This window comes from Mobula birostris, chromosome 12 (assembly GCF_030028105.1).
Source record: "Mobula birostris isolate sMobBir1 chromosome 12, sMobBir1.hap1, whole genome shotgun sequence".
Lineage (NCBI taxonomy): Eukaryota > Metazoa > Chordata > Chondrichthyes > Myliobatiformes > Myliobatidae > Mobula > Mobula birostris.
The window spans coordinates 58,285,111-58,298,298 of record NC_092381.1 but is presented as its reverse complement, the minus strand read 5'-3'; the positions used below and the strand labels follow the sequence as shown (position 1 = coordinate 58,298,298).

Here is a 13,188-nt window from a genome sequence, read left to right as displayed (position 1 = left end):
GCCATAGTCAACATAGTTTCCTCAAGGGAAAAACTTGCCTGACAAATCTGTTAGAATTCTTTGATGAAGTAACAAGCAGGATAGACAAAGGAGAATCAGTTGGTGTGTAATTGGATTTTCAGAAGGTGTTTGACAAAGTGCCACACATGAGGCTGCTTAACAAGATATATACCCATGGTATTACAAGAAAGATTCTAGCATGGGTAAAGCAATGGTTGGTTGACAGGAGGCAAAGAGTGGGAGTAAAGGGAGCTTTTCCAACTGGCTGCCAGTGACTAGACGTGTTCCACAGGGGTTTGTGTTGGGACTGATTCTTCTTTGGTTATTTGTCAATGATTTGGATAATGGAATTGATGGCTTTGTTGCAAAATTTGTAGTTGATATGGAAATAACTGGAGGGGCAGGTAGTTTTGAGGAAGTAGCGAGGCTACAGAAGGACTTAGACAGAATAGGAGAATAGACAAAAAATGGCAAGTGGAATACAATATCAGGAAATGTGCGGTCATGCACTTTGTTAGAAGAAATGAAAGGCTTGATTATTTTCAAAATGGAGAGAAAATACAAAAAACTGAGATGCAAAGGGATTTGGGAGTTCTTGTGCAGGATTCCCAAAAGGTTAACTTATATGTTGAATTTGTGGTGAGGAAGGCAAATGTGATGTTACCATTCATTTCAGTAGGACTAGAATATAAAAGCAAGGATGTAATGTTGAAACTTTATAAAGCACTGGTGAGGCCTCACTTGGATAATTTGGGCCCCTTATCTGAGAAAGGATATGCTGAAACTGGAGCGAGTTCAAAGGAGGTTCACAAAAATGATTCCAGGATTGAATGGCTTGTCAATTGAAGAGCATCTGATGGCTCTGGGCCTGTATTCACTAGAATTCAAAAGAATGAGAGGTAACCTCATTGAAACCTGTCGAATGGTCAAAGGCCTTGATAGAGTGGATGTGGGGAGGATGTTTTCTATGGTGGGAGAATCTAAGACCAGAGGACACAGCCTCAGAATAAAAGGGTGTCCATTTAGAATAGAGATGAGGAGGAATTTCTTTAGCCAAAGAGTGGTGAATCTATGGAATTCTTTGCCACAGGCAGCTGCAGAGGTCAATTCTTTTTGTATATTTAAAACTGAGGTTGATAGATATTGTGTGCAGTTTAAGTCACCTACCTACAGGAAAGATGTAAATAAGGTTGAAAGAGTACAGAGAAAATTCACAAGGATGTTACTGGGACTGGAGGACTTGAGTTAAAAGGAAAGATTGAATTGGATAGGACTTTATTCCTCGGAGTGTGAAAGATTGAGGGGAGATTTGATAGATGTATACAAAGTAATGGGGGATGTAGGTGGGGTGTATGCCAACATGATCTGGGTGCAGGTTGATGGGAGTAGGCAGTTTAAATGGTTTAGAATAGACTACGTGGGCTGAAGAGCCTGCTTCTTTGCTGTACTTTTCTGTGCCTCTAAGGCGGTGTGGTATCATCTTTACTGTTGTTGTCTATATGTCAAAGTTTTCTTTCTGCACATCATAGTTTTGATGCATCTGGATAGCTTGCAAGATGGTTAGAAGACTTGAGAGCTAACCACCTGTCTGTCAGTCTAAAGTTACATGTAGCCCAGAGAGGCTTGGGGTGTTTGATGTGAACCTTGTAACTAGGTGATCATTTAATGATGCTACAAATTCAGTACTGTAAGTTTCTGGTTCAGTACACAATATTGACTAATTTTAATATTTAATTCTACTTCTTGGGGATAATTTTTTAGGCAAATTGAAATCCTTCTCGAAAGGCCTCAAGTGAACCAGATGGCGATTTAAGGAAATTCTTAATGGTTTTGCAGTTACCATGTCTGTTACTAGTTTTGAATTTCAATTCTACAAAATTAAACAATTTTTTTACTTATCATAGTAGATTTCAATTAGAAATCTACTAATGTAACCCCTATGTTAAGATGTACCAAAATGAAGCTATTTTCTTTTTGATAGGGTAACTCTTTGGCTCCCTTTGGATGTTTTTGGAAAACCAAACTTTTCTTGTGCACTGTCCCATCAATATCTTACATTATCTCCTTAGCCTAGTCTAAGGGCACTGGATGACAGATGTCATATGTCATACAGTTGACACTTCATCTTTTTTTTCTCAAAATGAACAAGAAATGGAGAGAATTGCTCATAGGCAGCTTGTTGTATGACCGGTTGTAAAATGGGATATAATTAGGAATTGGCAGGTGTTAAGGAAGAAAAGGCAAAGGTGAACAACAAAACTACAAAGGTTTCATTACATACAGGAAATAACTGCTACTTCCTACTTTGAACTGCAGATGTTTTTTTCATACTGATGTAATAAACTGAAAGTAAAGGAAACATAGAAAATTGAACGTTTGCATCATTATGACGTATTGCCAGATTTAAATGTCTCAACATCCAAATGAATGGATGTTTCCATGTACCTTTGGAAATGACAGCAGAAATTGGGCAGCTACTTAAGTTGGTAAGGGTGTGTTATTATAGACCTTTACTAGATTTTCTGCTTCTTTCTGCTCAAGTTGTAGCTCAAAATTACAAACGTTTGTAGAAGTATATTTGCATACATAGGCCCTTCACTCCTGAAAAATACTCTTCTTCCCAGGACTGGGTAATATAGACATAATCAGCAGAATGGCTGTTTTCTGTGATGTAATTTGCATTGATGTTTTAAGTGATTCTGAACAAAGCATGACCTACATGTATTGAGAACATGTCTGTAAATTATCTTAGTTGCTTGGCTTGCACAAGTATGGCTGAGTTATTTTCTCCAATCTGATTTCAGAGCAATGACTCATTCCACCTGACATCTAAGTAGTCTGGAGCTCAAATATGGGAGTATAACTTAAAGCTGAGTTAAACACAGATGTGTTTCTCCTGATTTTGTGTAGAAATCAATATGATCAGATGACCAAACCAAATAAATTAAGATTAAAGTAAAACAGGTCCTTGGCTTTAATCCAAGAAAATTTACATTACTTCATAATAGACCTCAATTATCCACCTTGATTTTTTATTCCTTGGATATTCAAGGTTTTCTGTGTGGAATTTGCAGTAAGGCAGGATTAAAATGGTGTGCTAAGCAAACAGAGCACAGAGCTTTTTATGTGTGGATGTTCACTGAGGCAACATTCAAGATTGTAAGATGAGAGAAGCAGTGTGCAGACATTGTGCAGTCACCCAGGCTGAACATGGTGCATGAAGGGTTAACTCTAGTACAGCTTTTCTGTTCAAGCCTGGAGCAAAGGCCACCAAGCATACCAAGACAAGACAAAAATGCAAATGAAGGATTCTGGGGCAACTCTTATTACTGGACAGTTATCTTACTAATGCTCAAGAATTATTGACCTTCAACTCATAGATTTTATTACTTATTAACACCTGAAACATGTATTATGATTGATAAAACGTACCGTCGACATTTCAGCCTGAAACGTCAACTGTACTTTTTTCCATAGATGCTGCCTGGCCTGCTGAGTTCCTCCAGCATTTTGTGTGTGTTGCTCGGATTTCCAGCATATGCGGATAGGTACTTGAATATGCAAATGATGGGATTCAGCAGTGCACTAGGTTTCTATTAGATCAATATACAGTGTGTGTCTAACTGGTCAACTTCTGTATAAAAATGACATTTCTTTGTTAAGACTTCAGAGTGTTTTGGTGACAAGTAAATAAAGTGTGATTGAAGAACGAGAGCAAGTAGACAGATTCTGGTATTATGCCAATACAAAAAACAGATTTGTGCTAATCTAAAGCCATTATTAAGTAAGAAAGGAATACAATTTGAGTGTTTCATGCTTTTCCAAGTAGGAAAATACTGCTATTGATAGTCTCTCAGTTGGGGGGAATGAAATACATAAGTTACCACTATATGCTGAAGATTTATTACTATATATCCCTAACCCTAAAAAATCTATTCCGGCAGTAATATCCTTGCTTGATCAGTTTAGTAATTTTTCTGGCTACAAATTGAACCTTAATAAGAGTGAACTCTTCCCTTTAAATATGCAGGTTCCAATTTATAGATGTTCGCCATTGAGAATGGTTACTGGTTATTTTACTTATCTGGGTGTTAAAATTACTAAGAAATATAAGGATTTATTTAAGCATAATTTTTTACCTTTAATTAATCAGGTTAAACAATTGTTTGTTAAATGGTCCCCATTGTCTCTATCAATGCTTGGTCAAATTAAGATGATTGTCCGACCTAAATTTTTATACTTGTTTCAAGCATTACCAATTTTCATTTCTAAATCCTTTTTTGATACTTTAGATTCTAAGATTTCTTCATATATATGGCAAAATAAAAATCCTAGGTTAAGTAAAAAATATTTACAGAAGTCTAAAAAGGATGGTGGCTTAGCATTGCCGAATTTTAGATTTTACTTTTGGGCAATTAATATTCAATATTTAATATTTTGGACACAAGATTTGGATATAACTTTAATCCCACAATGGGTAAACCTGGAATGTAAATCTGTACAAGGGTTTTCTCTGACTTCCATTTCAGAGATTGCTCTTCCATTTGTTCTTTCTAAATTAAATAAACAAATGGTTAATCCAATAATTAAACATACACTATGAATATGGTTTCAATTTCGTAATTTTTTTGGTTTGAACCAATTTATTTTATCAAGCCCTATTATATCTAACTTTTTCTTTCAATCATCTGTTGTAGATTAAGCTTTTTTGGTATGGAAAATGAAGGGTATATTAAGCTTTCGTGATTTATTTTTGGATAGCTGTTTTATGTCTTTTGAACGGTTATCTAATAAATATAATTTGCCTAGATCTCATTTTTTCAGATATTTACAAATTAGAAACTATTTAAATACTAAGTTACCTACATTTCCAACTTCATATCCACTTGGTATTATGGAAAAAATTTTAGGTTTAAATCCTTATCAGAAGGGTTTAATAGTAGTCATTTATGATTTGATTATGAAAATAAATTCAGGTATATCTGATAAAATTAAGACTGAATGGGAAAGGGAACTTCAACTTCATATATCTACAGAAAAATGGGAAAATATTTTTTCAATTAGTCAACCTGTCCTCTTTATGTGCTAAACATACATTGATACAATTTAAGGTGGTACATAGGGCTCATATGTCTAAAGATAAATTAGCTCGTTTTTATTCTCATATAAGCCCTATTTGTGATAGATGTCATTCTGAAGGAGCTTCCTTGACTCATATGTTCTGGTCTTGCCCTTTTTTGGATAAATATTGGAAAAATACCTTTGATATTATTTCTGCGGTTTTGTGTATTGATTTACAGCCTCATCCCATTACTGCAATTTTTGGGTTACCAATGATGAAAGATAGTTACTTATTCCCTTCAGCCTGTCGAATGATTGCATTCCTTACATTAATGGCTAGAAGATCTATCTTATTGAATTCAGACATCCCACCCTGCAAAAACTCATTTCAGGGAGGTAGCACCATCAATTTGCGGGAGACTTCCGGGAGAGGTGGGATGTCTGCAATAGAGTAGCTCCTTAGCAGCTGGCCAGCTAGTTTAAATAATGTTAGCTATGCTAATGAACGAATGACACCTGTTAAGCTCACCTCAACACGTCTCTTACAGTCTTAACCCACCATGGGCAACAGAAAAGCCACTGTTGCAAACAGTGCAGTGAGCAACACTGTCATTATTTTGACCCCTATTAGGCAGGGGTACACTTTAGGGTAGTCTGGGGTGACGTACGTTTTATATATTTTTTAGAACACTCTGCCATGGCGCGCTATCGCTCACGCGCGCTCTCTCTCTCTCTCTCGTGGTCGGTCACGTGCTCTCAAGCTCTCTCGCCTGCTTTCTCTCTCGCTCACACGCTCTCGCTTGCTTCCTCTCTTGCTCGCACGCTTGCTTGCTCTCGCTCTCTCGCGCGCACACTCTCTCTTGTGGTCGCTCTCGCACTCTCTCTTGCCTTTTCTCGCTCGCTCTCAAAAAGCTGATTTCTGTGATATTGTATATAATTTGCGGGCATCAGGGAGCCACTATTAATATGCAGGAGGCTCCCGGAACTTCCGGGAGAGGTGGGATGTCTGTGAATTGGAAAAAGGTCAATCCTCCTACTACATTTGAATGGTTTTCTCAAACTATATCTTGCTTAAATTTAGAGAAAATCAGAAGTGGCACCTTTGAGCCTTCGGTTAAATTTGAAGGAACTTGGAGACCATTTATTCAACATTTTCATATGATGTAGTTTGACCTTTTTTTGAATCCTTTTTTTAAACTAAAAATATACGGATAGAGGAGTGGAGTTAACGACATTAATGATTGTATCCAGTGTAATATGTTAGCCGGACTTTGTTTTATTTTTGTTTAATTTAGTCTAGTTTTGTTTAGCTTAATTTAGTGGTTTTTTTTCTTTTCTAGTTTGGGTTTTTTTTTAAGTTTTTTTTTCCATTTATCTTTTACCATGTTCAATTATATTTAGAGTTGGGGAGATCTAACATACTTGGACTATCAGCAACTTTATATTTGCAAATGTTAGCTATCAATAATGTAATCTCATTCTCTGTTTATCAATATTATTGTTATGTTTAAAATTTTGAAAATTAATAAAAAGACTAGAAAAGAAAGAAAGATAGCCTCTCGGAAATCTTCCTCCTTCAATGTAGCTGCTGAAAGGGCTAAAGTTGTTGTCAATTGGTTTCAGAGTCCTCAAATTATTCTGAATATTTTTGATTTTTGAGTGTATATATGAATCATTTTAAATGTTCATCTGTACTTTCAAAATGAACTTTGTTGCAATTTCAGTATCTACAATAAAATAAAATATACTGTATATTCTGAAAACCTGATTTGTAACACTTCCCAGTCTTCAATAGTTTCTGGCCCAACCTCCATAAAGCTTTGATTCCTCTGTTGTCTAAAAATGTATCTACCTCTTGAATATACTCCTTGGCAGCTTGTTCAGCTTTCTTTAATAGAGATGTCAGAAGGTTCCTGACCCTCTTATGGCAGCCATTGTTGGAAGAATCTCAATGGAGATGAGAGGATGCACCCGGAGTGAGATATACCAGCTAGTTGAGTGGTGTTGCGGCAACAGCCTTGGACTCAATGTCAGTGAGACCAAAGAGTTGATTGTGGACTTCAGGAAGGATAGATCGGGCAAACACGAACCAATCCTCATCGAGGGATCAGAAGTAGAGAGTGAGCAACTTCATGTTCTTGGGTATCAAGACCTCTGAGGATCTAACCTGATCCCAGCATACCAATGCAGCTATAAAGAAGGCAAGACAGTGGCTATATTTCATTAGGAGTTTGAGGAGATTTGATTTGCCACCTAAAACACTCAAAAGCTTCTACAGATGAGTTTTCTGACAGACTGCCTGGTATGGGGAGGGGCTACTGCACAAGATCAAAAAAAGCTACAGAAAGTTGTAAAATTAGTCAGCTCCATCTTGGCTACTAGCCTCCGTAGTGTCCAAGACATCTTCAAGGAGCAGTGCCTCAGAAAAGCGGCTTCCATCATCAAGGACCCCCACCACCCAGGACGTCCTCTTCTGATTGTTACCATCAGGAAGGAGGTACAGAAGCCTGAAGGCACACACTCAGCAATTCAGGAACAGCTTCTTCCCCCCAGCCATCCAATTTCTAAACGGACATTGAACCCATGAACACTACCTCATTTTCTTTAAATTTCTGTTTTTGCGCTACGTATCTTAATTTAACTATATAATATATATATAAATATACTCACTGTATTCAGTTTTTTTCTATATCATGTATTTGCTGCCACAAAGTTAATAAATTTTACAACATCTGCTGGTGATTATGACCTGATTCTGATCCTAATTCTAATTCTGATTCTGAAGAAGAAATACTCATCTATCCACCAATAATCAGTGGTGTGGTTTGGGAGGGGTGCATGATGTGATGGGTGAGGAGGAACAGATGGTGGAAGGAGGGATGCAAGCTATCTGCCATCTTACACTTTTAAATAACAATGGTTTATACTGCAATAGTACATTTGAAGGGTAAATGATATTAATTTTAAATACAGCAAAAATGACTTAAATAAGTGACTGTACTCACCATCAAAGAGGCTGTATTTTACTTCCCTTGTGCATAAACATGAAGAAACTTCAACACATGTATCATTCTAAGTTAAGGAAGAACTCTTGAAGCTTTGAATGGTGATTTCATGTCATAAATTGCTGAGGTGTCGATGTTGTTTTATTCAGTAAGAATGTAATGATTTTCACCTTTTTCCAGACTTGTACACCTTTCCATTTCGTACCATTATCTGGTGGTAGGTAGGAAACAGAATTGGAGTCAACCACCACTTGCAATACACTGCTGGGAAAGAGAACTTGAGCAAATCTGTATCAGAACATAGTGCACCAAATTCAAGTTCATGAATTTTAAAAACATATGAAATTGGTTAATATTGTTGAAAATTTTTCCTGATTACATGAGGATTTCAGTGCAAAAATAGCAAGTGAACAAGAGTTTGCTATTTTATAATTAACCACATACAGATAGCAAATAGACTGAGAATGGGTATCATTTGGTGAATTAAATTATGAATCCATTAATTAAAATAGTAATCCTTGTGGATTTCTGTATTGTAGTTAAATAAGTGGTGTTTTCCTGGACCAATGAATAAAAAAACAACGACAAACATCAGACAGGTTCATGTTTTATGGTTGTCACTGGCAAGATTAGTACTTATTGTTCCGACTTAATTGTAGAGAAAGGCTAAGAGGTCTCCTTGAACCATCGCAGTTGCTGTGCTGCAGGTGTTCTCAAGTTTTATTGTTTACATCTTCCCAGTCTGACCCAGAAATAATGAAAGAAACAAGTCAGGACAAGGTGTAAATTGGATTAAACCAGAATCAGTTTTATTATTATTGTCTTATATGACATGAAAAATCTTGTTTTGCAGCAGCAGTACAAAGTCGAGTAATAAAATTGCTTTAAACTACAAGATAAATAAATAGTGCAAAAAAGTAATAATGTGTTCATGGACTGTTCATGAATCTGATGATGGAGGGGAAGAAGCTGTTCCTGAATCATTGGATGTGGGTTATCTGGCTCCAGTACGACCTCCCTGATGGGAGTAATGAGAAGAGGACGCGTCCCAGATGATGACGGTCCTTAATGATCGATACTGCCTTCTTGTGGCACCACCTCTTTACAATGTCTTCAGTGGTGGGGAGCATTGTGCCAGTGATGGAGCTAGCTGAATGTACAACTCTCCAGATCCACTTGCTGTCCTGTGTATTGGGCCCTCCATATCAGGCAGTGTGCAACCAGCCAGAATCCTCTCCTCTGTCCACCTACAGAAAGTTGCAAGAGTCTCTGGTGACATACCAAATATCCTGAAATTAGAACCACTAGTGTGTCTTCTTCATGATTGCATCAATGTATGGTGCCCAAGACATAACCTCGGAGATGTCAACACCCAGAAACTTAAAGCTGCTCACCCTTTCCACCACCGACACTCAATGCAGAGATTAAATGTGCATTCTCCTGACTTGACTCACCTTTCCTGAAGCCCACAATCAATTCTTTGGTCTTGCTGACAGTGAGTGAAAGGTTGTAAGTGCAAAACCATTCAACTAGCTGATCCATCTGACTCCTGTAAGACTCTCGTTGTCGTTTGATGTTTTACTCACAACAATGGTGTCATCTGTAGGTTTATAAATGACATTTGAGCTGTGCCTAGCCACACAGTCATGAGTGTAGAGAGTAGAGCAGTGGGTATGCATGCATCCTTGAGGTGTTCCTGCATTGATTGTCAAAAGGGGGAACGTGTTCATCGACCCCCCCCCCCCCCGTATGTGCCTTCTTTGTAGTCAATCTCATTTTTGGGGCCTGTTTTCAGATGGTAATGTCAAAGGAGCCTTGATCATTTATAGCAGAGTCTTGTCCACAACAAATGTGTTGTGCAGATGCAGATGGACTGAATACTTAACGTGGTGAAGATGGTCTGAAACAAGTAGATTCTTTTTCTCTTGAAGATGGTAAACATCTTGAGCATTGGAACTGTACTCACTTGGCTAAGTGGAGAGTGTACACAATGTTGTTTCCTCATGTGTCTTTTTGACGCTGGAAAGGCAATTGAGCGGGTCAAAAGATAAAGCACTATTCCCTGTGACCCAGCCTCTGACTAGCAAAGCGACCAAGCCACCCAGCGACTTGCTCTAGGCCCAGATTTTGTGACCTAGCCTGATGCTGTTCTCAAGCTCTTCAAATCAGCTTGGCGCCCAGTGCAATCCAACCTCACTCCCGGACCAGCTGTACAGGCACCTAATCTCCTCTGCCCGGACCCCGACTTCTATTGGCGCCCAGGGTGATCACACCTCACTCCCGGGCCAGCTGTACGGGCACCGAATCTCCACTGCCTGAACCCCGACTTCTCCTATCGGCGCCCAGAGTGATCATACCTCACTCCCAGACCAGCTGTATGGGCATCGGAACTCCAACTGCAATGATTCCGCAACACACCATCTCACTCATCCCTCGATCCTGCCTCACCCCTTCATTGTTTGTGGCAATAATTTATCACAATTTACCTCAGATAAGGTATTTTAGTGATGTTTTAGTTGGATTTCTTAGCTTTATGACTATCAGAAAGCTGTCACACACATTCAGTAACGTCGTCTTAACCGGAAATGTTTGACCTGAAATGCTAACCCTGTTTCTTTTTCCACAAATGCTGCCTGATCTTTTTAGAGTTTCTAGCAGTTTCTGATTTTATTATATGAACATACAAGTAATATTTTCTTTTACAAGATCGGTACAGTGTTAATTCCATTAATAGAGTCATATATGCATGTCTCTGTGGCAGATAGTCTGATGAGAACAACGTCAAATTGTTTTTTACTTTCCCAGTGCATACTGAACTTACAGTTTGATAGGTATGTGCTTCAGGACTTGCCTGACTCAACCAATATTGGTACTAAGAAATGCTCTTCATAATATTGTCGTTTCCTTCCCAAAGTCAATTTAACAGGATGTAGTCAGCCTTAAATTAGTGGAGGGTGGATACAGACAAAATCGGCAGAGAATTAATTGAAAAAATTTATCAAACCTTAGTTGTGATTAATTGTTTGTGTATCAAATCTTAATTGTTTATATAAATGCTATTATGAGTTCAGGATGTTATATAGCCATATTGATTCGTTAAAATTTTGACCTTAATTCAAATGTATTAGTGATGGTGCAAAAAATTCTATTAATTTAGCCAGAAGTCCTGGAACAGCTGCAAAGTCTGAGGGAGCTATGGATGGACAATAACTCAATACAAACATTACCTGGGGTAAGAATCTGTAAAGCAGTATCAGAATTCTCTTACCTTACTGTTTCATTACTTACTGCATGTTGCTTGGTTAATTGACTCCGTTTTCCTCTCTGAAGGATTGTTTTTCCAGAAAGCTTTCTTCACCTGAACGGGTGAACCTAGTCTTCACCTGGTCGCAAACTTATAAACTCCTTTGTCCCCGAGAAGGGTATCCTAGGTCCCTAAATTCACAATTCTTCAAGACAGAAAGAAATTGTCTTATTTCTCTCCTTTTTATACAAGTGTACTTGGTTCTAGAGTCTCCCACTAGAGCAGGGGCCCCTGATCTTTTTTATGCCATGGAGCCTTACCATTAACAGATGTGTCCATGGACACCAGATTGGGAATGCCTTCACTAGAGGAAACACCCACGTCACATCCACTGTACCCAGACCTCCCCAGGATCTAATATTTTTCAATCAACTCTTTCCTTATTTTCAAAATAAAGTGTCAGCATTCTGCCTGTTTCTGAAAAAGCATAAGTGAAAATTGTGTTAATAACTGAAATGATTATTTAACTTTAATAGTTGTATGCATTTGGAAATGATAGAAGATTATATGTCATTGCCTTACTAATAGTATTGGCAGGGAAGATTAGCCATTTTCAACATGAACAAAAATCAGTACAGTAAATTTCATAACAAAAATGTACAAAATATACAGAAAACATTTTTCATAACATACCTTCATTGTATACTTAAATGTTAATACAACATTTTATTGCTTAATGTTTCATCAAAAATAAAGTACCAATATTTTCTATCTGAGTTTCCATACCAATATGAGCAGTTAATTTAATTCCATTTATCCATGAATTAATGTATTTTGCACATAACTCTGCAGACTAGTTTTCCCAAAAACCTGTTCATCTTCTTAGTTATCTCCTTCTGTCTTTGAATTTGTTCAGCATTATTCTGTTGAATAATATATAATGTACAAAACACAAGTAAATGGGGCTAATGACATTGCTCTGCTAGAAACTGGTAAGGACATAAGGGGAATCGAAGTGAAGATTTTGGAAACAACATGAGAAATTTAATACAAACACACGTCTGTGAACTTTCATTGAAATTATCCTGTAAGTGTTTAAGACAAAAATATATTTGGCCAAAGGGGCATTGGTTATTGGGTGTCTCAACGTTTGTCCCTTTACTTTTTAAATTTGTGTTCAAATCCAGAGCAGTTTACTTAGATAAAAGCTCACTTCTTTCTACAAAGTAAAATTCAGCTGTCTCAATCTAGTTCCAAACTAAATTTCTGTCCACAGCAAACTGAATTTGCTTTGTCATTGTTACTGAGAGAAAACACAAGGTTGATTATTGTCCAAAAGGAAAACAATACACCCGTTCACCCAAATGATGCAAGAGACTGCAAATACTGGAATTTAGAGCCAAAGGAAGAGCTGCTGTCAGAACTAGGTGGAGTCAAGCATCATCTACTGAGGGAAATAGATAGTTGACATGTTGGATCTAGAACTATTATCTGGATTGAAAGAATAGATGGAAAACATCTGGTGTAAAATGCAAGAGGAGGGCTGACAAATGTTAGCTGGATCCAGGTGAAGAAGTTTTGATTGCCAGATGAAGTCAGGTGGGATTGAGAACAGAGAGTTTTATATCGACCCTTACAGCACAGTACAGTCCTTCAGCCTGCGAAGTGCTAACCTTGTAACCTATTGAGACCAGGCTAACCCTTCCCTCCTGCATAGCCCTTCATTTTTCTATCATCCATGTGCCTATCCCAGAGTGTCTTAAATGTCACTGATGAACCAGCTTTTACCACCACCCTGGGAGGGCGTTCCATGCACCCACTACTCTCCGTATAAAAAAACTTACCTCTGATATCCTCCTTATACTTTCCCCCAATCAC

At 37.8% G+C, this 13,188-nt stretch overlaps 1 protein-coding gene across 1 annotated transcript in view; it reads left to right on the top strand.

The window, feature by feature from the left end:
• Positions 1-13,188, top strand: part of lrrc7 (leucine rich repeat containing 7) — a 631,001-nt gene that overhangs the window by 458,780 nt on the left and 159,033 nt on the right. The window contains exon 13 of the mRNA XM_072273841.1: positions 11,224-11,298. Coding sequence (XP_072129942.1) covers positions 11,224-11,298 — 75 coding nt within the window. The remainder of the gene's footprint in view (positions 1-11,223; positions 11,299-13,188) is intronic.